Here is a 27,695-nt window from a genome sequence, read left to right on the forward strand (position 1 = left end):
CATCGAATTCTTCTAGCAGCATGTGTCCTTAGTCCTATTTAATTACACGTATTGTAACTGGTATTGACTATTGAATAGTATATTATTGTTATATATAAATACATACAATCACATTTAATAATAAGCATAATAATTGATATTAGTATTGTTATTATTATTATTATTAATAATAATAATAATAATAGTTATTGTTGTTGTTGTAGTACTAACTAGCCATTAATTTTGTTTAATTGTTACCGATGTTCATGGAAGAATGTTATTGATTGATTGAAATTACAATGTTGTATGCGTCAGCACTTAGGCTATTTTCACCAGTCATATTATATGAGGAGGCTATTTTCACCAGTCATATTTATGAGGCCAAGCCCCTTACAATGTATAAAAAAATCACCATGCGTGTCTTTAAAATCTCCTTACTCAGGGTAAAAACCGAGGCGGTACTGGAGCACTCAGCACACATATTCCTATGAGCAATACACAGGAGACCATACATACAACCATACAAAGGTAGCCTCCCCGATGGCTTAGTGTAACGTCGTTGCCTTGTGATCAAGGGGACCCAGGTTCGATACCCTGTGGAGGCACAAAGTGGTTCGGATCCCACTTTAAACTGTAGGTCCACTCCGGATTTTCCTATCTGTGCATAAAGTGTACTTAAGAAGAAAATATCAAATCAAGCAACACTACAAAGGATTGTGCTGGCCGTAGGTTCAGACGCCAGAGCCTCGTTGGTCTCCCAAGTCTGCAGTTGCTGAGGTGAAGTACGTGGAAATGAGGTTAACATTTGGGAGTGTTCAGAAGAACACCATAACATACGTGTATACTCGTTATTAGTTATTACAGCCGAATTGTCTGCTTTCAAGAATGTAAAAATCTGTAAAAACAAAAGACGGACCAGAGAAGTTATACTATATGTGGGGGAAATGCATTCACCAAAATACATAGACAGTTTTGTATAGTGCTGCCGTGAGCGAAATTTTGATTGAGAATAAAGATGCATGATTTATCGGCTGAAAAATTTCATCGCATGTGTCGAGCCAATTTTACCAATATCAAGTCCTTAAGAAGACTAGAAGCAGATGCTTCATCCTCCCATTTGATTTCTGAAAGTCGTCCTTGCTCATCAAAGCATACCGAGACACGCTTGAAACGGAATTTTCGGATCCGGATCCGTTTTGCCATCCCACATGGGCTTCTTTGGAAAGTAAGAATGTGTTTATAACATATTGTTACCTGCTAATATGCATATATATATAATAAAAGTTCTGGATCCGGATCCGGATTTCGTATCCGCCAGGATCCGGATCTGGCCATCCCTACTCCAGTGCCTTTACGCTACAATGTTTGTTTATAACATTTTCTTCTCAGATGCCTATATTATTAATAAATTAATGATAAATATAAAATTAATAGTAAAAAATACGATTTTTTTACTAATCCGTGATTAACTACTTAACGGTTGCTCCTATCGAAAAACTAAAGATATCATTAAATATAGAACATATATTAAGCTTGCATTTGAAAAAAACGTTCGTTGAGATCGGGCTTTTGGTTTCAGAGATATAGTCATTTTTTCAAATATCAACATCCGCCATCTTGGATTGGCCACCATTTCTATTAGCTACCACTTTGAGATGGCAATCATGTTTTTTTGGCATCCATTCATAACCATGTAACTGTGGTATAAAGGAAAATTAGTACCCCGGAAATATACCGAATTCTTGATTTTGGCCACTTGGCCCATAGACTAGTAGTATATGTTTCACCAATTTCTCTGTGGTTTCACACAAATATAAAGGTTTTGCAGGATCATGATAACTTCAAACTAAGTGGTTTTTTTTTTTTTTTTAGGGTGGAATGCTATTTTGGAAGGATTGATTGATTGAGGTTGCGTTGTAAGTCCACTTTATCCACAGTAAGGCTATAATTGGGATTGGATGTGCCTCGAACCAGGGATCCAGGCCCGTAGCCAGGAATTCTTTGTGGGGGGCGAAGTAAATCCTCGAGGGGGCAAATCTTTAATATATTGTGTCACATTGGCAGATATAGCAGGGTACGTACACAGAGGCACTTGCCCCCTCCCCCAAAAGAGATAAGTAACAGAAAAGGGATGATATCTTCAAACTGCAAGGAACAAAAAAAACTTCGAGCAACATCAAATAGCAATATTTCGATAATGACCTTTCCAGATTGCCAAAGAATATAATTTTTAACATAAATAGGCTAACAGGGACTGTATCTACTTGATATTTACAGGTCGATAATGTTGATAGACGATTAATATATGTACCAACAGCTTTGGGCCTCTCTGCAGAACTGATTAAGGGAGCCCTTTATAAATCATGCTTCATAATGATTCCCTCTATAGTGCGCGTCAAATCTCCTGCATATGGCCTTGAACGGCTGAACAGCACCAGCGAATCACAGACGTGCGGCGTTGCCGTGCTCTCCGTGACAAGGCGTTTCGCTCAACCACGCTATCTCTTTTCCGTGTGAGATTTCGACATGGCACCGCTGCAGTACGCTGCTATTGGCTATCGCCATATGCAGGAGATTTGACGCGCACTCCAGTTTCCAGTATGCAAGATTTTTACGCTCAAAGGAATTTAACGAGAATCCAACAACACCATTGTGTTGTGTTATGCATGAAAAATCGAATTAATTAAATAATAATGGTTACATACGTATTATCTACACTTTGATGAATTGTATAAAAAATTGTAATCTACATTTTTTGTACTTGCTAAAACATTAAAACATGGGTCCCTTAGTCCACCACGGACTCTATTTCCTTCAAAGGGGAGACTCTTGCATCACTACAGACAATGTTTGCCTAATGCTTACGTTAACCATCTTGCAAAATATTGTGTGAATTGTGAAATACATGTTTTGACACCTGACAAACAAACAGGAATCCCTTGATTGATCAATGACTTCTTGGATTACAGTGTCATCATTAATATTTCATATTAAGTTTCATAGAAATAAATTGTTTTAATACGGCGCAAATAATTTTACGGGGCGCCATGGCATTCTCTTTAACATTTATCTTCATATACGATCGTAGATCGTTTGGCTCCCAGGGTCGACTCCCGCCACTGCCATAGCTATCTATGGTTATGAACTTGGACTATAAAAAAAAAAAGAGAGAATGCGAGCGAAGTGAGCAAGAAAATTTTACGAAATGTATTTTTATTTGTATAAAATTTGAAATCGATGCGGGCGGCAATTGCCCCTCTGTACCCCTTGCAGGTGCCCTTGGCCGTCTGGAAGAAAAATGCAATGAACACGTAAAAACTAATTCCATCATGAGCATCCAATTGTCCTGCTATTCTTAGATTCTCCTACTCTTGTTTTTTTTTTACTTCAATGCTTGCTTCCCCTAGAATGGACTTCCGTCCAAGGTCGGGGGGGGGGGCAATGGCCCCTGCCCCTTTGGTTGCGGCACTGTTTATAAGTGTCTCTTCATCAAATTCGTCATCACTCATTGTTGCGATTAGCTAGAAGTGGCAGAAAAGCATGGCCGTATTTAGAGGGGGGGTTTCTAGGGTTCAAACCCCCCCCGAAACTTCTGACATGTTGGATTAATGGATGTTCAGAAACCAAAATCTGTAGCAAATTTTCAATTTTTTTTCGAAGCATCACAAGAATACAAGGAGACAATTTTGAAACGATCGAGCTAGAATTTTCATACATTTGGAATTCTGAAACTTGAGTGAAACAGGATTTATTCTCAAAATCGTAGCCCACCCGCGACCCCTCCATTATCACTTCTGCTGTCATCTTTCCAGTGTTGTTCCTCCGTCACAAGGAATATAGACTGAATATTCCCTTATGATTGTCCCAAAATTCCCTTTCCAGCTTATAAATTCCCCGCCCGATAAAGTCGCAAATAAATCCCCCTTGATAGGAGTTCAAACCTAGTACCTCCAGTTTCGTAGCGCATTACGTTCGCGATTGAGGTTACAATCCATGCACCAGGATAAGCTTTTAAAGAGAATAACTGGTTCTATACTTTTCAAAATTCCAAAAATTTAATTTTAAAGTCAAACAACAAAAACTTTATGACTAAAATTTCCATCTAACTTTTAAAGTTTTTTCTTGAAGGTATCTAAAGTTTAATGACGAAGTAAAATAATTGTGCATTTCAGTACACACTGTATGAAACGTAAAAAAAACAAAAAGGAACTTATGCTGGATATTCACTCATCTGCTGGATTGAGTAAGCCCCTCAAAAATATAACAATAATATAATAATTATTATTAGTATTATTATTATGGAATAAAATTGTTTTATTATTATGAAATTTTAATTATTATTATACAATTATTATTATTATTATTATTTCTATTATTCAAATTTCTGGCGACGGCCTGGGAACAATTATGAATGAACCCCCCCCGAAACTTTTTCCTGCCTACGGCCATGCAGAAAAGCAACACTAAGTAACAAAAATCAAATATACACTCCCTCTCTCTACCACATGAATCACTATTACCAAAAGGTAGGCTTGGGAAACAAAAATTTAAGCAGTTCCAAGTTCATACCAACACATCCAAGAAAAACATCCGAACACATTAGGCACCTTTAATACAAGACTATTCAAAATGTCTAGATACTGAAAATTGCAAAACCATTTCCCGAAGTCTGAATCTGGAAGGGAATTTTTTCCCCCCAATCCTGATACGGCATTGTACAGTAGGATCCATGAGTATTACCGTGCAAATTTTCCATGACTATTTTTATTAATTTTCCTCTTACATCCTATGTGCTTTTAAGCGATGAATTTTTATGTATGCTGGCGCAGAAGTTGTCAACACCTTGTTTTGAGTTATCTTTTAATTCTTGAAGCTCTTACTGGGTAAAATAAAGTGGACGAACCTGGTAATGGACAATTTGCACGGTAATACTCATGGATCCCACTGTACGGAATACCATACACCCTAACAAATCACAAAATCAATAAGTGTCTTTGTTATGTTGCTAGAGTAACACATGATATAATTGTAAAGATTAGTGAGAATTCCAGGTAGGAATGTGTTCTGTATTTTTCACAGAGGTGGGGGGCAAAGCAGGCTCTCAGGGGACAGTTGCCCTCCTGCCCCCATCTAGCTACGAGCCTGGCGATCCCTTGATTACAAGGCGATGACTATTATCATGCTATTATATTATGTAAGGAATATGCCTAGAGTGCGCGTCAAATCTCCTGCATATGGCCTTGAACGTCTGAACAGCACCAGTGTATCACAGATGTGCGGCGTTGCCTTGTTCAATGACAAGGCGTTTCGCTCAACCACGCTGTCTCTTTTCCGTGTGAGATTTCGACATGGCACCGCTGCAGTGCACTACTATTGGCTATCGCCATATGCAGGAGATTTGACGCGCACTTTAGTCATAGAATATTCTATGCTTTAGTTAGCCCCCTCTGGAAAAAAATATTTTACTTGCCCCCTCCCTGGAAAATATTGTGCGGACGTCCATGTTTATGCCTTTAAAAATAATAAGTGATCTGCTTTTTTGAACCAAGCTAAGGCGGTGTCGACAAATCCTGTTCGACTCCCATGTTGGTGCCACCCCTGACTTCTTGCTATTCTACCTACGTCTTGTTTAACCGAGTTTTAAACTTTGGCTGCTTCCACAGATGGATTAACATTTAACATTAATAATTATACTGGATTTGAATGATATGAAGAAGTAGAGAAGTAACTGTCGCCAGTATTTTATAGCATGAAGCTCTCGTTTTCCTGTGGTCAACATGTTCGAGCAGGTGATAAGTTTGAGCTACACGGACAGAACATTGCTCAGATAGTTGTATTTATCTGGAGGCGCTTAGTTCTTTTTCAATGAAGTAATGTTTTGTGCTGCCATCTACCGAAAACAGCGAAATCAGCTGTTCTTGCTAAGTGAAATTTTACCGTGGAATAGAAGTAATTATTTCGTATTTTACGGAATTGATCGTATTGTAGCTAGTGCAATATAATGTTAAATTGAATAATATTGTCCACCGGCAGAAATCCATGACTGTTGTGAGAGAGTATATTAAGGATCACTTAAATGAAACGAACTGGTAGCAGTGCAATAGTGAAGATGAGACGTCATCCAAGAAATGTGTGGATTTTGTTGTGTGTTTATGTTTTCCAACTGTCTCTTCTTGTAACAGCAGGTACCTTTTTTCACTTTTTTTGTGGTTTATCACTTAGGGCAGTAACTCTTTTACAAGATATTTGGTAAACATTAAATGTTGTTCAAACAACAACGGGCTCAACTTCCAATTGCTGGATGAATTTGTGAGTAGGTTGGGCCTGTTACATCAGCGTTAGCATTATACAGTTTCGAGTATGTAAGGCTAGTTAAGTGTGATTGATTCTGAATTCCCGTCCTTTCGTTACCATGAAACCTGCACTACTCGCAACAAACACTCAAGTGATGTGACTACTTCATCAGAACTTTTGAGAACATGATTAAAATTGAAGGAAATTATACTTTTTGTATCTATGCATGCATTGTTTGCATTGTAGAGCTTTTTTTCTTACTTATGATTGTCATATATGCAAAGTAACAAAATTTCTACCGTAACATTCTAGAATGCAAACACCCATTATAAAACATCTATTTATAAATTTAAGGTGATTAAGAGTAGAGTTGCATTTTTGTTTTTGCTATATATAGGTGCTTAATGATGATTATGAGTGATAATTGATGAAATTCAAAACTACTTAATGTGCTTGACCACTGAGCCAGCAAGGTTACAGCTATAACAACCTTTTTATAAGTTCTTAATTTTCTTGTTTAGAAAAAAAAACAAGGAGGAGGATATTTGTGTAGAGAGAGAGGTGACAACGAGATGTTGGTCTCGAGCCTCAGATGTAGTATAATATATATCCTTTCTCGGTTTCAGTGTGCATAGTACCTTAAGAAGGAATTCATGACTTTTGCATGTAGGGAAAATGAAAATAATCTATGCATTATGTCAGCGGCGTATACTCTGGGTCATCTAGGTAATCGCAGATGACCCGGCTGTATTTCTTTCTTTTTTTTAAAAAAATATGTATATACATTTCTTCGCAATATTCTTCCAAACCAATTTCGATGCATACATTTCTTTGCTTCAAGCGCGCCGCGAATGCTTCCAACCGTTTGCCGCTGAATGTCCGGGAACCTTTCTCCAGCCGGTGGAATGACGTTAGGGAATCTCACCCTGACGTCATTCCACCCGCTTCTTTTACAACCCTTGGCGAGAAGAGAAAGAAAAGAGGGGGGAGGAAACTCTGCTTCTCAGGCGTGCCGATTCCGTGGCCAGGGTAAGCTCCTTCTGGTGAGAGTCCACCGGTCTCACAACCCCTAGAGTTTGCCTTTCCTTCCGCTGGCGACCATTGACCTCCTACAACCCTCCTCCACAATTCTCTCCCGAAGGCTATGTCGTCGCTAAACACAGAAACTGTGTTTTTTATGGCAGGGACATTTCTCAGGAACGGGAATTTTGGGTTCACAAATTGCCTTCTGTAAGGGAAATAGGGAAAACATACCCGGTAAAGTGCGAAGAACAGGAAAATATGAATAACATAGGCAAACCAATTCTACGCTAATTTTCACTATACATTTACTTCTGTCTTGCTGATGTCTGTTACAAAAGGAAAAAGCTTAAATATTGAAGATGAAGCAAACTAAATTAAAATTCAAAACTTAAGCAATTAATGCACCTATAAGCTGACTCCCCCCATTCTTGTATTTGCAAAAATAGTGATTGTTTCTTCTCTCTAATCTTCAAAAGCAGGGAGAGTACTTCCTTCACGGAACTGAATATTTTTTAAAGGTAAAAAAGGTAAAGTGCTCCCCTGCGCATAGCACCACGCCATGAAGGCGTATAGGGGGTGTGGGGGTAACGCCCCACACTTTCTTGATCCGGTCGTGAGTGGAGATGATGTGATCAGCATCACGCCCCTGACCGCCTTTACCCCCCAGAGTTTCCCCCAGGTACCCATGTTATTCGACGCTGGGTGGGCGCCGGGGCCGCTTCCATCGTTAGAAAAGTTCCCGGATTTGAACCGCCGGGGATCGAACCCGGGACCTTTAGCATGGTAGTCAGACGCGTCACCGATTGAGCCACCGCGGCCACACGAATATTTTTTAAAGGAAAATATATAAATAAATTACATATATTTTAGTTTATTTAAGTTCCTATTCCACCTTTTTAGATTAATAGTGATGAAGATGAACGACTAAAACATATAAGGAACAAACACATCAGGCACGTAGCCAGGTGGAGGACTCGGGGAGCTGAAATCCCCTCCCCGAAATCATTCATATATCTAATTTAAAAAGTGTATAGTGGTAATTAATTTTACTTCATTTGCAGATTAAACACCTTGCATAATACGTTGTAATTATCTGAGATTTATCTTCAGAACTTCTACCCCCACTTTTTCAACTTTATGATGCGGCTGGTAATAAGGGATGAGTACCCTCTTCTCCACCCCACCCCAAAATAAATTTCTGGCTCAGGCCTGCACTGATTCGAACTTTTAAAACCTGTCATTGCAGGGAATTTGGAGCTCGGAAAGGGATTTTTTTTTTATCATTCATAGGGAATTTCATTCTGAGTCCTGGAGTAAGTTGAATTTTGCACTTAAATTAATAATGAGGGTTTCTATTTCACTAGTGCATGTCTTTCATTTTATATTTCACAGGGTTTTTTTTTTATTTTGCTTTATAATACTGTCTTGTTTTATTATTTGAAATTCTACACGTATATTAAACTGCAATAATGAGAATTAATTGATTGTGGTCGCCACAATAAGACAAAAATTCCCACAAAATATTCCTAAATCCCATATGGATCCTGATATAAAATGCACGGAAACATTTATTAGTTTGATGATCAAGGGTCGGAGATTACCCACTCGTTAGAACCAGCATACGCCACTGCATTATGTGTGGTTCTTGTTCCAAAATTTCGATGTTACCAGGACCTGTATCAGGGAGTTTAAAACAAAAAATGGGTTAAGAATGTACCGTTGCAAATATTTTAATGGTATCTAATTTTGTGTATTCATCTGCTTTCAGATACTAGTTGCTCGTTGAGCAATCCAACAGAGTGTAAGGAGCATGAAGTTTGTGAGCAGAAGGAGCAGGGTTCAAAGACAGGAGTCTGTGTTTGTCCATTGAGGCTACAGGATGAATGCAAATCTTTACCTGTCCCCACACCACCTGATCCAGCAGCAGGGCCCACAGCACCTACTCCACTTCAGCCTTCACATTCCCATATATCAGGTACCTATATGTAAACATTGTTGCATTTATTTTTATTTATGCTTTAACACGTTAGTTAATAATTTTGAGGGCCACTGGCAGACAGAGGAAGAAACAAGAATAAAATAATGTGTGGGTGCGTAGAGTTACACTTGATATGTTGTTCACATGGTTTTCCTTTTCACTACAACAACACTTAACCCTTCCTTCATTAACCATTTTTTTTTTGCTCTTGTGCCTTATGCTTCATAGTAGCGGAGGATCCACTTAATTGAATGGTATCTATCATCTGATACCTCCCCTCCCCCAAATGCTTTTTAGTGCATCTTGTAGCACAACTGGTACTAGGTTCAGTCCTTGGTGGAGACATTTTACACAGCGGGTTTGATCCCACTTGAACTCTTCTGGCATAGTGGTCCATAAATTTGTACAGTCACGGACACTTCTGGGTTGTAATTATCCAATTGAAAGTCAATGAAATCGTTACAACTCAGAACTGTCTGTGAATGTACCATCAAGTGGCATAGTGCAATTTTCTGCCACCCCAAAGTAAATTTTGGGGGGCCCTTCAGTGAAAAAGGTTATTGTAATAGTATGTCATTGATAATGCCAGAGAGGGTGGATGCACATACAATTATTAGCTTCCCCCCATCCACCTGCAGTTGTTCAAGAAATTATCTTTTACCCCCATTTTTTATTGACTTATATATCATAGAAGTAGCTTCTGGAAACTAAATCAGGATGATACAAGTCTCTGATAAATAACTAACTGGAAGAATAAATTGGAAATAGTCTCTGATAAATAACTGGAAGAATAAATTGGAAATATTATATTTTCGGCCCAAGTTCCTTTTGTTTTATTGCGATTTTTACATGGTTCGATTTCGATGTACGTCTGTTAACACATACTGCGGAGTTGTAGTGATTACTTAAGGTTTTGTTCAATATATTCTTTCGTGGTTAGGTTAGGCAGGTTAGGTTTTGTTTCCTTAGCATTAAATGCATTCTACTAAGGTTCCGATTTACTTCTACATTCATTCCCATGCTTCTACGATATTTACTGTCGCTTGTCGACAGAGAATATCTTGTCCATGAGAAGTGCGTAAGATAATTTTTAAGTTGTTTTATTTCAACATAAATAACTTTTTTTCAAGTCCAAACAGTGCTCATTACTTTAAGGAAGGTTCAAATTTCGTGTGACAATGATTTCCAAAATTCTACGATAATTAGTCTTTGTGCTAGGAGAAATCATAAAACAATCGGAACCGTTACCGTCAAAGTAATAAAGTAACGTGATTTGTACAAGGAATTCGCTGCGCTCATGTCTTGAAACAAACTTCAGTTTGAAATGTCGGGGCCTCCCCATGGCGCAGTGGTAGCGTCATTGCCTTGTAATCAAGGGGTCCCGGGTTCGATACCCGGTGGAGGCACAAGTGGTTCGGATTCCACTTTAAACTGTAGGTCCAGTCCCGATTAGCCTTACTGTGCATAAAGTGGACTTAAAACAGCAACTCAAATCAAACCAAACCAGTTTGAAATGTCACATACTTAAAATCAGTTAAATCCTGTGCTTGTTGAAATGATCACACCACAAAATACACCTTAAAGTGCACTGTGCTCTCATACTGACCAAGACAAATCTTAATCTTAATTGTCTGTTATGAGTGGAGATATTTTCATGGATATCCATTCGATAGTTAGGCAGTTTGTTGTGTTTCATCTGACACACTATGACCTTGAACAGCTAGTGACGTCTTCTGACAGCATACAGGATTTGTTAGCAGGCAAGGCAGAAAGCTTGATAATAGTGGATCAGAGAGATAAGCCCATGATGCATAAGAGCTTTGTTGGTAGAAATTCATGAGCTCTTGCAGGAATGTCGCTTTTTGATGTACTTATTTCTTGCTTCTTGTGCCTTCTCAGAGAGCTGCCAACTGAAGAACAGCTGCTGTTATGGCGTCTGGACCATGCACCAAGAACTGTGTAACTAGCAGGTATATAATACCAGGGATATTCTCCTATAAAAAGTTTTACAATGTTCAATGCATATTCACCAAAATTGTGAATGTTGTTATTGTTACTTGATTGTAGGGTTTCCAAAATGACCTGCATCGTCTGATTAACCCCTCATTGATGCCTGTGGTTTCGGCTGACTTTTGTAGGATACTGAAAGAATCCGCATGCTGTGTTTCCATCATTTGAGGTGCCACTCCAATCTTGTTTAGGCTTGCCAGCGGTGATGTCCATGGAGCACTTGAATTTCTCCTAGATATCCATTTTCAGGCTTTGTTTTCTTAAATTCTCTTTTCAGTTTACAATAACATTGATGGTTTTCCACATATTGTAGTAAATATTCACAGTATTCACACACAACATTTCCTGTACAAAAAGCACTCCAGTGGAATGATCTCTTTAACAAAGGTTTCCACAGTTCGAAGTGCGATGTACTCATTGTCTTCTTTCCTCCTTTTAGGTAATTCTACCTGAAACATAAAGTATTTCAGAAGCGAACTAATGCATTTACTGTTTCTTTGGCATGCTGCGAAGTACACCACAGAAGGAAAGGGAAATGCAAGACTGTACACAAACCATGCAGCCTCAGTGATTCTGACCAACTGAAATTTCCCTAACAATGCCAAAAAATCTCTCTTCGAACTCAAATACCATTTTGTGTACACACATATACTGACACACCTAACCCTCTTCTCCCGCAACACAACAGGTGTTTCTCCCTGAAAATTCTCCCTTCTGGGAAGATTGTGTTTCACGACAAGGTCAAAGCATTGTCAGTCGTGTCTGCGCCAAACTGCAATAAATTAAACATGACAATCTCTTTTAAATCGAACTTTCATCAGCTAGACTAGGAATGACAGATCTCATAGCGCTTCAGGTAGTTCCTTTTGAACAAAAGACGTGTAATACCAGTTTACATTGCTTAATTCCGAAACATCGAAAACTTGCCTCCTTAACCTACCCATATACATTTTAAACACTTTATTGTTATCATTAAAACAGAAACTTCACGTACCTAATTATTGGTAATATTTCAGGAAATACCAAGTTTGATTATTTGTTGTGTGACAGCAAGAGGCAGATTGGGTGAGCAACTGAATCTTCTTGCTGGATTCATAACTGTACACAATTTCACTACAAATTTATGACAAATGGCGTATCAAGATATGACATGTGTTTTTCTTCTTATCAATGGCCACCTGTGAGCAAGTAAGTTAATTCAGCATTTCAGATGGGATTCACCATGTGAAGTTTTCCAGGCTCATCTGTCTGAACCAGGAGGTTCTTGATTATTATCGCAGACATCGTCTGACATGTTACTGGGAACCCACTCGATCACCTCCCACTTATTAAAACGTAAGCCTAATGAACACTGAGTTGTGAACTCGGGTTGGCTGATAACCCAAGAACACATGCTCGAATCATGTCACCAGGAAAGCTACAATTCCTATTAGCAACGTTACTGTTGAATTTCTGGGATTACACAAAATTTCAGAACAGGGAGAATATTGTAGGGACCTCCACCTCAACCCTCACCCCCTGCATTACTGGGGTGCCTGTTCTACCACTGGTACGACCTAATCTTTAGGTTGCCGGATAGTACAGAGTGGTGCAAATCATGCACCACTTGTGAAATGGCTTGGTCAGATGTCTGATTGTTGTCTGAAGTGTGAACTTTACTGCTGCTGTAAATTTGCACCATATGTGGTTTGGTCTAAGGTTTATGTATTGATTTGAGGTCCACTGATTGGCTGTTCATGAGTTATGCAATGTGTCAAGTGTTGTGAACCATGTTTTTGTGTCTAGTAGAAGAGGCTTCTGGTGCATTCTACGAAAAGTGGTCCTACTCCATGTAAATTACAAAATGAGTCAATCTGAACATTATTATTGTTTTTCCAAAAGTTACTATCATGTGTGCAGACAAATGAAGTCAAACTTTGCTACATTTTTAAAGCGTTACACACGTGAGACATTTTCATTAATGTTTTTCATGCATTCAGGCTATGTCATCATACTCTACTTTTTTTTTTCATCCATAACAGGCACCACGAAGTAGGCTACTTCATAATGGACATTTCCACTCAATTTTTTTAAAAGCAATTTTAAAAACTACATCCTGTAAAAATGACCCCTGCAAGTTCTTGCGTTTCTCTGAGTTCAGTTTAAGGCAAAAAATGAGACTTCCAAAGTTGCGAGGCTAGCATTGCTCTCAAAAACATGTCCCGCCACGTTAATTCATCACTGCTTAGAGAGAGCTCGTTTGTAGTCTGCTTCAAGAGTCCAGTTTACTGAGGGTAGCACACAGAGAGCCAACGTGTGCAGCATTTTTACAAATCTGTGCAGATTTAAATAATGGAAGAAGGCGCAAGAGTGGAAGGGAAAGCTATACTTTGCAATGATCATTCTTATATTAAATATCCCTGCTGTCCATGTGCAAGATAAATGAAAGGATTCTGCTGCATACTTGTCCTCGTCAAGTCATATGAAAAATGTTGCTTGTAAATTGGTTACTGATCAGATTTTCAAAAATATATGTTAAACTTATATTTATCGAAATTTACCATAGTGCAAAATCAAAGTGACATAAGAGTACGTTATTCAATTTTCATATTCTTCACTTTACTGATAGAGCATATTTTACTTTATTTTCCAAAAGTAATTTCAATTTGTGTTTCATTTCTGTTGCACAAATTAAGATCAAATATTTTTGTGCAGATAAGAAGAATTGTGGAAAATTTCATCAGTTGCACAGTACATTTCAATGCTTTATAGTTTATGTACAATTATTACAAGAAAAAATATTTAACATACGTATATCACATTTTAAAATGGTACGATATATATTTAATTTTGTACTTCGAAACAGCAGCCTCATCGCTTTACCCCGAATGCATTAATTGGTTGGTTCACAACCTCACCACTAGGGATCCTATCGAGATGAGATGAGACATGATAGTTTTGGTCTGGTTCTCGTTGAGAGTTGTAAATGTCTCATTGACGGTCTCGTCTCGATTTACAAACATCCGCCTCCTCCTCACCTTGGTTTCGAAGGGCAGTTCTCGTTCTCGTCTCAAATCTCAGAAAAATATACAATAAACAACGTATGCAGAGGTTTACCATACAAACTTTCACAGTGCATAGAGATTATTAAGAGAAAAAGTTTTTAATTATGTTTTTTTGTTTGTCTCATCGTTTTAACACTACGAGCCCTCGAAAAATGGATATTTTCCTGATTATATATGCAAACCATATGCCAATTCAGAATTACCACGAATGAATGAATCACGAATAGCCAAAAGTGGCAAGAAATGGGACAGGTTAGAGAAGATACATACTAAATTAACCATGCGTTATCATCATTGCGGTTAGACAAAGTGATGGAAAAGCGACGTAAAAGTAGGATAAAGAAAACTGTCCTTTACTGCAGGAAATTTAAAAACTCCACGTACTTTTTTTATTTGTTGCCATGTCAACCCGAATGTTGTAAACGTATTGTTATTTTAAAATTTGTGAAGAAAATATTATGACGAAAATAATTGTGGATGCACATTGCAGTGGTCTGGATCGCACCTTACACTGTAGATCCAGTTTAGTAGGTTTAGTGTAGCTCCTCTTTTTGTTCAGGCTTTAGGGAACCTCTGCAATCACAGAACACTACCTGACTTGAATATTCGCCATCTTGAAATGAAACAGCATAGAGTGACATAACAAACGAGTCTTGATTCAACTAGCCAACCTTGTACTCACCTGCAACAACTTCCACTTCAGAGATCAACACTACCTGCAAATACATACCATTTGTACCAAAATGCCCCCCTCCTATGCCAACCTGTTTATGGGCAGGCTCGAACAAGAGTTCCTAGACTCCCAACCTCTGATACCACTCCTCTGGCTTAGATTCATAGATGACATTTTCCTCCACATTTCCTTCACATTGTGTGAGACCACTTGGAAACATCCATACACATCAAACCGACCAACCACCTACAATATCTCCACTACTCCAACTCTCACCCCTATCACACCAAAAAAGGCATCCCATTCTCCCTAGCTCTCAGAGACCAACAACACCTCAACTCATCCATCTCATGCAGCCAGAACTACAACCTACGCCAGCACCAAGCCCTAATCAACCATGGCTACCCTCCACCCTCATCAACAAACAAATCACCAGAGCCACCTCCCAGACCTGCACCAAACAATCAAAAACCAACCCTCCTGCTCTGATCACCCAATACAACCCTCATCTTGTGAAAATCAAACATACCCTCCACTCCCTCCTTTCCATCCTTCATAGTGATTCTGATACCAGGGATATCTTTTGGGACAAACCTAGGGTTGCCTTCCACATCCCCTCCCCCAACTTAAGAACATCTTGGTGGTCCAAAGTGCATCTACTTATTACCCTCATGCACAGACATTATTCTGCTATGAAGGAAAATTGGCCCGGCCCATGTTCCAATTGTGTAATGCTCGTAAATTTATATGTTCCGAGTAGGTTCGGATGGGTGGGTTTGGTTGCGTTAGTTTTTCATACAGTCCTGTTTGCATGTACAACTATTCCATGTGAAAAAAAAAAACTCCAGTCAGCATGATTTACAGACAGAGTCAGTTGCACATCCTTTGTTTTACAACATTTTTTTTCTTTTCAAAATGGGAAATTTGCCAATAATTTAAAAATCTGAATTCATACATGTTGCTACCATTAGACAAAATGCATAATTGAAGAGTGGAAATATACATACTTGTACAACAAGCCAAGCAGCATCTGTACATAGCACATTCCAAAATTCAGCTTTTATCCCTCGCAATAAAGTGAATGAATTAGGGCATTTTCTGAGACTGAAATTGCCTTGTAGAAAACTCCGACAAAGATCTTGAAGCCTGCTGTGAAAAAAAATTGATTCCTCAATGTTTTGTTTTCATTTATATTTCCAGTAGTTTCCAAGCACACAGTTCCTTTTTTAATGCAAAAGGGCATGGTTACATATAGGTATATTAATGAAGAAGGTGAATGCATTATTCAGGTACTTCATTAAATGTTTCTAATTTGTATCAGATCAGTACACTATCAAGTTATCAGTAAATTTAATAGTGGTATTGGAGGAGGAAAAAGTCATGTTAATACAGTGCGTCCATTTCGATCTTCAGCCGAGAGATCGGGAGAAGCATGGCGGGCGGCGCTGGCGGAGATGCCGACATTTGCGGCCTGTAATGCTCGCTTATTTTTCTGGACATATGCAGACATTTATATAAATATTGCAAAACGAGCAGTAACCTGTGTTATAATTTATCATCTGTAATTCATCCAAGTTCTGCCCTTATATACACAAAAAAATACGCTTTAGAAACGATGTTAAGAGCCACAGATAATAAAACATTTTAATCATAGTTTTGACCAGTAAGGTCCTGCTTAAGTTTATATCCTTGAAAGAGTTTTGTGCCGATGGGGATCATTTAGAGGTTTCGAATGTGCAACACTGGATCAAGATTACGCTGTAGACGAAACCGTTAAAAGTCAATGGTGTTCGTGAGCTTCCTTGCAATCCGAAATCTCTGAGCTCGAGTTTTTTGTTCCTTCGCGACTAGTTGAAGACAAGAGCTGTGAATAAAGTGGCGAGCAGATGTAAACCAAGAGCGTGTTAATTTCGTACTGTGCGCAAGAGTGTTATTATTGGTTACTGGCCGTTACTTGTTTGTGTTATTGCAGTGTGTATGTGTGTTGTGTCAGTAAGAGGATTGGAATGCCAGCCGCAAGGTTCACGTTAAGGGAAGGGGGGGGGGGGTTGGCTGATAAGTTCTCGGCCCGACCCAGAAGGACTTTAGATACAGGCACGAAAATTTCAGGCTATTTAACGTATTCTCCCCGAAGGTCTACACACTTGGCACTTGGTGGATATCAGTTTGAACAACTCTTATAACACAGGTTAGTGCTCGTTTTGCAATATTTATATAAATGTCTGCATATGTCCATAAAAATAAGCTGACATTACAGGCCGCAAATGTCGGCATCTCCGTCAGCGCCGCCTGCCATGCTTCTCCCGATCTCTCGGCTGAAGATCGAAATGGACGCACGGTACATTCCAATTGCCAATAAATTATAAAGGGTAGTCTGATGTAAGTTTTGCAGTTTTCTTAAGGAATGAAAGTCTATTCTAGTGACAAATGTCCTTATGGATGAGAAGATAACAACTGCCTATTTTTCAACATGGTCCCCTCTGAGGCACTTGTACAGTCGCAGATACTTCTGGGTTGCAACAATCCTATTGAAAGTCCTTACAACCCAGAAGTGTCCGTGACTGTACCAGTGTTGTACATTAACCTTTTAGTGGATCGCTGGGAACTATATACATGCTGCGTGTATTGCACTACTGATGTGTGTGTACCTCGCCAATGACCATGCTTTAGCATCATAGCAGTGCATTGTTTCGTGCTACTTTGTGAACCACTGTTAGCAGGATTCTCTGCCATGGTACTCTGCTCCAGATTTCCATCACATTCTCAATGTCTATTCCGAAATTCATTGACTGTCTGAAGTAATTCTTGCTGGTGAGGTTCAGGTGGAAAGAGAACAATCATGGGTGATGATTACCACAAGAACATATTTTATTCTTAAAATGAGTGTGGTAACATGGACACTTTCAATTTCAATTTTCCTTTATTAAAGGGCGAGGTTCAGCCTGCGGCTGTTCTACCACCTAACCCCGATGGATACATATACATACTAAATACATTCTACCTACTAAATATTTGTACAATAACAAACAAAGAAGAAAGAGAGAAACATAAAGAAGACACAAAAAGAACAAATACAAAATTGAGAACAAAGGCTTGTCTACACACTAAAAATAATAATAATAATAAAAAGATTGAAAACAAATACACAAGGATACACAAATTAATTGACACAATTGCGCTTGGTGTGATATGGTTAAGAATAATACAAATTAATATTAATGTTATGTGTAAGAAACATATAAATGTTCTTAATATGCGAGAAAGGACAAAATATTCTTAAGGGTTTGCAACATGTAAGGGGAAAAGTAAACAAGCAAAATGAAGATGAAAATACTCATTATTAGAAATTTGGTTCAGAAATTAGAGCTATTATTCGTGAGTGCTGGAACACAGATATTGTTCATTTAACAATAGAGTTTTTAGTTTGTCTTTGAAGTTGTTGCGATTGGTGAGGGACGTCATGGAAGGAGGAAGTTCATTCCACGCTCTTGCAGCTGAATACGTAAATGATGATTCGAAAAGCACTAGTGTGTGCTTTGGAAGTTCAAGTTTCGATTTTCCCCTTGTTTTGTAATCATGTATTTCCCTTCCGAATTTTAATTTCTGGGATAGGTTTCTAGGTGTTTTGGTTTGTAAAAGATTATGAATAAAACAACACAGATGTAATTTTCGGCGTCTGGTCATGTTCAACATTTTGTTTGCGTTTAGGGTTGGGAGGATATGATCGTATTTTCTTATATGGTACACGAAACGGAAACATGAATTTTGGACTTTCTGGATTTTGGTTTTGTTTCGAACGGATAGATTTGGTCCGAAAATTACGTCGCAGTAGTCCAGTAGAGGAAAGATAAGTGATTGGATTAGTCTCATTTTAATCTCTGTTTTTAGACATTCCTTAAAGCTGTACAGCGATCTTAGCACGGCGTAAGCTTTTTTAATTTGTTCTTGTACATGAATATCCCAGTTAAGGTGTTCATCAAAAATGACGCCTAGATTTTTCACATTTGTTTAATAAGGTATTTTAGATGTGTCTAGTTTGATGCATATCTCGTTAGGATTTATCAGAGAGAGACTATTTCGGGAACCAATAAGAGAGAAAGTTGATTTTTGTGGGTTTATTTTTAGACCGTTACTTTTACACCAGGTATTTATGTTAGATAAATCATCATTGAGCAAAGCTAAGGCTGCATATGGCGATTTCGGTGGAAAAGGAATTTGTAGTTGAGTGTCATCTGCGTAAAAATGAACTTTACTGTGATTGATTACGGTAGGTAAGTCGGCTGTAAAAATGGTATAGTTGAGAGGGGCTAGAATGGATCCCTGTGGGACACCAGTTTCCAATGGCAGGGGGCGTGGCTGCGTTTATGAATACTCTCTGTTGTCTGTTATTCAGATACGATCTAAACCATCGGAGAGCGGGAGGTGAAAAATTGTAGTATTTTAATTTGCTCAAGAGCAGGTCATGATGGACACTGTCAAAGGCTTTAGTGAGATCCAGTAATACTAACGCTACTGCCATTCTCTTGCCGATTGATCGTAATAAATCGTCAGTTACTTTAAGTAAAGCCGTTGCCATGCTGTGTGAGGGACGGAAACCGGATTGACATTTCGGAAGCAGATCTAGGTCATTAACGTGTTTGCGAGTTTGCTTGTTAACAATTTTTTCAGTGATTTTGGAAAATATAGGTAAGAGACTTATTGGTCGAAGGTCATTCAGGGACGTTATTACTTTTTTCTTTGGTATCTGAACAACACGTGCTGTCTTCCAGCTGGTCGGGTATTGTCCAGTCCAGAATGAGAAATTTACGATGTGCGTCAGAGGACGTAAGATGTGCGGTAATAACAGTTTAATCATTTTTATAGATATTCCATCATTACCAGATGCATTGAATGATATTTCGTTTATAGCTTTCATTGTTTCGGCTTAGTTATTTCTTGCAGGTGGAAAGTTTGAGCGCTTTCGTTAAAAGTGTTACCATCAAAGAACTCTCGAGTTTTGTTAACGGCATCTTCTGAGACATTCGCTTTGCTGCATACGCTACAAAAATGCCGGTTAATTGAATCTACGTTTCTCAGGTCGGAAGGTATCTCGCTGTTCATATTTTTACTATATACACCCCACATTTTTATTTTTTTCCACAACTCTTTGCTGTTATTGTTGCAGCGGAGGTGATGATTAAAATATGCTTTCTTTTCTTGTCGTTGGACCGAGGTGGTGAAGTTTCTCTGTTCTTTGTAATAGTCCCAGTTTGCCTGGGATTTTGTGCACTTATATTTTATTAGGGCATTGTCACGGAGTTTCATGAGCAGTTTTGTATTTTCGGATATCCACGGAGAGTTTTTTGATTTTATTAATTTAGTTTCAAGGGGCGCATGCTTGTCGAAGAGATTTATTACATTTTGAGTAACGAAGTGTACTTTATCATCAATGTTGTCAAAGCTATCAATTTGCATCCATTCAATTGTTGCAGCATCCCTATCGAATATCTCTATGTCGAGGGTAGAGAAGTTTCGAGATTTGATAAACTGTTTAATTAATTTTGGTTTTTCGATGGCAAGTGTCGCGTTTACTAGACAGTGGTCGGACATTCCGACGGGAGTGGTTACGTTAAATGAGCGTACGAGATCCGGGTCAACCGTTATTACCACATCGAGGAGTGATTGGGTGGTTGCCGTTATTCTGGTTGGTTGGTTAATGATCTGGACCATGCCGAAAGAGTCGATTATTGATTGTAAATATACTGTTTCTGATTTATGGGGAGAAAAGAAATCTGAGTTTACGTCACCTAAAATAAGTAATTTGTGAACGAGTGGAAAAACTTCCGAGATCGTCGTTTCTAGGCACGATAATTTTGTATACGATATATTAGGGGCTTTGTACACACCAATTATTCCCAGAGTTAGATGCTGGAGCTTCACAGTTACGCTAATCATTTCGACTTCGTCGTCATTTTCGTTGCAAGAGGGAATGATCTTGACATTTAGGTCTTTACAGTAATACAAGATTAGGCCACCCCCACCCTTTGTTGTTCTATCCTTCTTTATTGCTGCGTAACCCGGTATGGAGAAGATCGAGGTGAGGTCTTCGCGGAAAGACCAGCTCTTGGTGACCAGGAATATATCGAAAGCCGACTCGAGCACCGTGGTCGCCAACTCCTCTAATTTTGGTGATGACAAGGACCTGACGTTCGCTTGAGCGAGGGTCAGGAAGGGTGGCCTTGGGGGGCGATGACCGGGAGGGAGGAAACCGTTAGTTGCAGGAATTTCAGGCGGTGGAGTCGACATCAGGGAGAAAATAAAGACAGGGGTACCATTTGTTGCGAGCTTGAGGGAAATCGAACCTTCCCTTCCACAACGTCATAGCGTATTTTATCATTATTTCAAATATGAATGTAGGTGCAAATTGGGAGAAGAAAGACATAAGGAAATTCGGGTACTTACATGTTGCCTTCTTGTGAAGTCTTGGATGTTCATGAATCACAGGTATATTTGACACTAAAACATCACTCAAAGAAAACTGTATGAAATAATTCCCAGTAGCGCACACCGAAACACTTTCGGAACACTTGAGCACACGCAGAGAAACATAAACATTCACATAAAGGGATATGGTTGACACACAAGACACAAACAATGGACATAATAGGGAAACGATTTCAAACACACGTTCATAATACATATAACTAAGAAATAAAATGAGGATGTTCATCACGGATATACACTTTGATTACACACTTAAGTTTGTGGGAGAAAAGAAACTAGTAATAATAATAATAATAAAAAAATATAGAACATATTAAAAGTATTTCAATGTTAACCGGTTACTAATGTTAAAGTGGCTAAGGAGTCCGAGCAGTCTTGTTTATGGGTCTAGTCTTTTGAGGGGTAAGGCTCAGGGGCCAATCGGGATAGTTCCTTCATTCTTGTAATAGTGAGTTTCCTGCCGGTAGCGGTGCGCACCACGATTCTGCCATCTTCCGTGTAGCACGCGCGGTGCCCGAACTTCTCTTTCGCCACCCGCAGCATCTCCTGTCGCACTGGAGTCAGCGACTCGGTGATGTAGATTCGCGACCCGGCTTCTTTTAGCTGTTTCTTCGCCGACCACACGGAGTGCCTGGTTTTGTAGGTTGCGAATTTAACAATAATGCAGCATTTTCCTTCCTGCACGGCCTCGGCCATGCTACGGTTTGGTTTTCCCAAACGATGGCACCTCGCGATCTGGTCACTCTTGATGTCGACATGCATCTTATTTCGGAATAAGTCAATAAGTCCAGGACCTCCTCCTCCACGTTCTCCTGAACGTTCTCCTGCACTCCGTGAATAAGGAGACACTCACGCCTTGAATACTGTTCCAAATCGTCCAGCCTATCTTCTTGGGATTCTATCCTATCCAGTAAATAATGGAAGTCTTCCTTTTGCACTCTGAAACTTCCCTCCAACTTTCCTGCTTTTCGAAGCTTTCCAGCTGGTCGCAGAGTTCCTTGGCCACAGCACGAGACATCTTGGGTTGGTACGCGTGAAGCACAATGGTTATGGCTTGCGACGAGCGTCAGATAATAATTCCAGTATTTTCTGTTAATTAACGTTGAAGTTGCACTTGCACACGTCAGTCCTGAACCTTGACACTACCTCTTCCTTGTGTGAAGATAAGAATCAGCCAGCAGCCCGATGTCCAGCAGAATTTTACAATCTTCTCCGGAGCCGATCAGCACGTCCTTAGCACACTTCCGCCATTTGCATCAGTGTTCAAGAATTCCATTCCTTAAAAACTAGGGATGAGCCGATACTGGTGCCGTTGTATGGGTATCGGCCGGTACGAGTGGTATCAGTATCGGAAAGTATCAGTTTGGAATTTAGTTATCGATACTTTTCCAGCATTTTGGTCTTTCAGGAACTCCACAGAAATGCCATGAGACACTTTTGAGGAATCTAATTATCCTGGAAATTATGCAAAATTCAAAGTTTATTTTTATTTTGCACCAGCTTTGTGTTAAAAATCTTAATTCCATATTAACGTAACATGTAATTTAATATTTTGATGTGATTCTAAAATATTTAAAGCAAAAACTCTGGTAAATTGATGCATATGATTAAAGTGTAAAAATTAATCATTAATATTAATCTATATTTTGAAGAACTTTTAGTAATTACAATTTTCAAGTATTGGTATCAGTGGAAATCATTGAGAATATCGGTTGAAAGTGGTATCGGCTCAGCACTATTGAAAACACATTGGTCTTTTTTTCAGCATGCAACTTGTAAGCCCATAGTGTACTATAACTCATGAATGACGTATTGAGACTAAATAGACAGGTGACTCAGGAAGGTTATGCCATTGGCTGGGCTTCTGCGCTGGGCGAGCGAGAAGTTTAGCGTGGCAGATCCTTGCTGACTGGGGGAGACTTTGGACGAACTGGACCCAGGCTGGACAGGCTGAGTATACTGCATTACCGTTTATCACCCTTTTTGGGCCTGCATGGCCGGGTGTAATTTACCTAAAGTTCATATAGATAATTTTACTTCTTAAAAGGGCAAGAGAAGGATTTTTTTTTTGTATTATTTTTTTTGGTAGATTGCTCCGGGTCATGTTGGCTGTGGGGGTTTTGGGCGGGACTGCGGTTGGCTCGGACTTGTGTAGCAGTTACTAACTGATTTGTGACAATCAAATGGGACAAACTGTAATATTTTAAGTGGGAGATACTCTATAGTAATTTCTGTTGATTTAACTAACTTTGGAAAGTATTATTAATATTATTATTTGTTAATAAAGATTATGTGTGAAGGAATATTAATTTTAAATTGAATAATTTAAGTACCTAGTACATGATCAATAAGTTCCACTGCGCCGATAAGACAATCCTCATCTCACTTCTTTATTAATAAAGGGGAAACAAGAGATGTACAGGATTATAAACTGTACAAGACTCAAAAATTACCTCTCCTAAGTGACTTTAGGAATCTGTAACTGAAGCTTGTATTGTTTTTCGCCAGCTGATATCACCTCTGACAATATAAAGAGAGCAAAACTTATTTTCAGTCTCCTCCTCATAATATGCTAACATATAAAATGCAAGTACAACTTTTATAATGTCTATTTTCTCTAATTCTTTTCCAGCTTCAAGTATTGCTGTGGGCACAATAGTTCCATTGTTGTTTATAGTGCTAGGTGTTGGGTTAGTGTACTCAGCATACCGATATAAGTGGATCCAACGTTTACGTCAGCTTCGAGTTAGAAGATACGAAGAGGTTCTGATAGGCCAGGAAGATGATGATGATGATCCCATTGCATGAATTCATCAGAAATCGCCGACACATTTGAAATGGCCAACCGGGAAATTTCCAGTCTGTAAGAACTTTGCAAATCTTTATACCACATGTGACTTCACCTGTATCAACATTTTGAGGACAGTTGTGATGTTTTGAGATGTCAGTACACCACTGGAAGATCACTTTATCCTTGTTGAGCATGTATAATTAAAGTATAAACTAGTCAAAATATAGCACTGTTCTGTCAGCACATATTGTAACGAAGGTAAAAAAAAATCTTTTCTCATAGCCTGTGATAATGAAACAAATATGTGAAAATTTGTATATAAGCAGAATAATCCTACAATTGGTGATGGAGTGATAGACTACTTATTAATTTTGTTACCCTCTTTGTAAAGCTTTGTCATATGATACTCCCATCAATTTCAGCATTTCGAAACCGCAATTTGATGTTGTGGCCTTTTTTCTACTGAGATATAATCGGTCACTAGGACTGCCGTTATCATGTGCAATGTAATATTAACTATGTAAAATTCCCTTGTAATTATTTCAGTATTTTCATTTTGCTTTATAATTGCTTTTTTGTAAGATAATGTATTTTTTTAATGTGTCATCAACACACTTTACTCATATTGTTGGAATTAGAATTTTTAGGGTATATGTAGATTTTATTTTACTGATGTAATGAAGAGTATACAATTTTTCATGAACCAGAATGTGCTTGAAATGGGGTTTACAAATTTAGATTTGGTGTCAAGATTATAGGTTCTAACATAAGTATAGTTCTCGTCTTCGAAGCAACCTCACTTTACTTCAAAGACAGTTCCAAAAGATCAGTTTTCCCTCTTACAACCATATATCAAGTCTACATGGAGTCCAGTAAATCCTCCTCTGAAACCTTTTCCAGTAATAGTGTCTGTCCAAGAACTGACCGTATCCTGTCAACTCCACGTGGAGTAAATGAGATGTTGCTAATTCAGTTTCTTTAGAGATTACTGAACACGAAGTTGTGCATTATCTTTGCTAGCTTGTATTAATGTGTTGTGCTATTTTTTTATACAATATAAAGATAATGGGAGTAAAACATCGCAGTGAATGTAGGGATGTCTAAACACTGCAGGCAAAAGTGACAACATCGCTTCTCCGAAAAACAGGTGCTAGCTCGAAGCCAGATACGTGTCCGGTCAGCTTCTAGGGTTGTGTCAAAGATACCGAACTGGTGATGCTTAGAAGACTAGCACTATACAAGATAGTACAAAATAAGTTTCATTTATAGTACTAACCTGAACAGTGTCACAGTTTTAAACTACTATTAATATACACACAAAACGTGCTCATGTATTTTACCTGTTTATTTAATTTGATTTACGTGTGGATGGTGACAGTGGGCACAGAAATTAATCGAATTAAATGAACAAGTATGCTGATACGTAAGGATGTTTTGTGTGTGTATTAATATCTATTGCATCTAAATTCCCATAACATGAATATAAACTAGTTAGTTGTGTAAAATATTTGTGCAGTTAATTACACAGGTAAGTATTTTGAATGTAATGTATGTTTTTTTATCAATGTTACATTAGGAGTAAAATTTCATAATAACAACAAATTAACTTTGGGAGGTGGGGGGGGGGTTCCTTATTTGGAAATAAGAGTAGAGTATGGCTGGAAAGAAAGAAGACCAAAATGTATGTCATCAATTGAGTTCATAAAGAAGAATGTGGTTCATTTCCAAAGTTCTCCATTTTATTTAACCTAGTTACAAAGACTTCACATGTAGAAAAGTAAAAATTTATGCTTTAGGGGAATACCATTCAACTCCAGACATTTCTCCATATTGACACACCAGTTTACAAACACTACTGCAATGGCCCCCATTGAAATTAAGTGCAGTACAGATGTGATGCTGATTTTCAGATGGACAGTATCACGAGGCACTAGATTGAAGTTGTCGCATTCCTTCAAAATGCCTGAAAAGCAAGATCCAGTGCTGTGAGTTCTGTAAAATTCACAGGGTATGCACCCTCTTCCGTAATATTTTTTTTCCTAGCAGTGTGTGCTGTTTAACCATCTTACTTGATCCAATTTGTTACTAGTAACATTTTGCTTTGTAGGTAGAGTTTTTATGGACCTGGACATATTGCACACTAGGTCTTGCCAAATGGCTAATCTCATATGACTGAAAATGTTACTTAATAAACACCTTCTTGCAAATACTTGGCACCCTTGTGTATCACTCAGCATAGCAAGGATGATATTAGCACAGGAAATGTGCCCTACCCAATATTTTTTTTAAAAAATATGTAAAAATTAATGTTTCAGAATGTCCTCCCCCAGAAATCAGAGATAATGCTTATGTCACTGTGGAATATGAACTAGCACCAAGGTCACAATACCTACAGCTTTATTACATTGTCTTCCTTGTGATAACTATTGCACAAGTTGCCAACTTCCAGTATACTTCATTTCCAATCATACTGCATAATTTCTTGTCAAAAATCTTTCCATATGTGTGTGTGCATTATTGATATTATGGTAGTACTTTTTATGTACTCTTGTTCTTTGATTGTTGTATTTCTCAAGTTGTTGCTGTATCTGCAAAAGTGTGTGTGTGTGTTTAAATAATTTAAGAGAGCTTTTTCTGGACAACTAAAGTAGTAATTCACCATAAAATTATATCTAATCATTATTTGATATAGGTTTTTATTATGTAATTATGTTTATATCTTTTGTGTAACTCTCCCGACAGCTTGGAACTGGCAAGTTAGCAAAAATAAAAGTGCAACATTGCAGTGTCCTGTCATGTGAAAGCATATACTTTGTTAATGGACTTGAAGAATCTTCTCAGGAGTCAGGAGGAACCTGAAATTAGATGGCATATTTTGTACTTTTGCACATTACGCTGGTGCATTACGCTGACAACAATTGAATTAGTTCAGAGGTGTACAGTAATCCATCTGAGTGATATAAAAACTTGCTTCAATATTTGTTGGAAAGATCAGGGCTGGCAAGTCTTATTTACCTTTAAATGTACAGTATTGGCCATTTTATTGGACTCATTAGTTGAAAAAATGAAACACAGATTAACTCACTTTATATAGAGAAAGTTAACAGATTTAATGTTTTGTGATACACGTTGCAGTGTTGGTCCCGGGTTCGAATCCCGGTCGGGCTTGGTTGTTTGTGAATGTCCATTCATCAATTTCATCATTTCATCACTCATCCCCATCTTCGCAAATTAGCCAAGAGGCACAAAACGCAAAGTAAAATAAACTAAATCAATCAATCAATCAAACGTTGCAGTGTTATACACAATGCAAGTACTGTGAGTACTTCGTATGACCACCTTTGGCTCTTTTTGAGCCCATTTTAATCGTTGTTTGTGTACAATTCCCTTTCACTCTTTTTTCTAAACTTCAAACCACGT

At 38.4% G+C, this 27,695-nt stretch overlaps 1 protein-coding gene across 1 annotated transcript; it reads left to right on the plus strand.

The window, feature by feature from the left end:
* The first annotated feature begins 5,856 nt into the window (after nucleotides 1-5,856).
* LOC146004503 (uncharacterized) lies at nucleotides 5,857-26,559 on the plus strand. Its single transcript, XM_083143367.1, has 3 exons — nucleotides 5,857-6,164; nucleotides 9,065-9,271; nucleotides 24,117-26,559. Exons 1-3 carry the CDS (start codon nucleotides 6,056-6,058, stop codon nucleotides 24,290-24,292), a joined length of 492 nt encoding a protein of 163 aa, XP_082999493.1. The 5' UTR covers nucleotides 5,857-6,055; the 3' UTR covers nucleotides 24,293-26,559.
* Nucleotides 26,560-27,695: the final 1,136 nt, after the last annotated feature.

The sequence above is a fragment of the Lepisma saccharinum genome, chromosome 21 (genome assembly GCF_977018435.1).
Source record: "Lepisma saccharinum chromosome 21, izLepSacc3.1, whole genome shotgun sequence".
NCBI classification, from domain to species: domain Eukaryota; kingdom Metazoa; phylum Arthropoda; class Insecta; order Zygentoma; family Lepismatidae; genus Lepisma; species Lepisma saccharinum.

Coding starts and splice junctions, on each gene's coding strand:
- LOC146004503 (XM_083143367.1), top strand. CDS start 6,056: ATGAAACGAACTGGTAGCAGTGCAATAGTGAAGATGAGACGTCATCCA. Junction 6,165..9,064: donor GTCTCTTCTTGTAACAGCAG/GTACCTTTTTTC, acceptor ATCTGCTTTCAG/ATACTAGTTGCTCGTTGAGC. Junction 9,272..24,116: donor TTCACATTCCCATATATCAG/GTACCTATATGT, acceptor ATTCTTTTCCAG/CTTCAAGTATTGCTGTGGGC.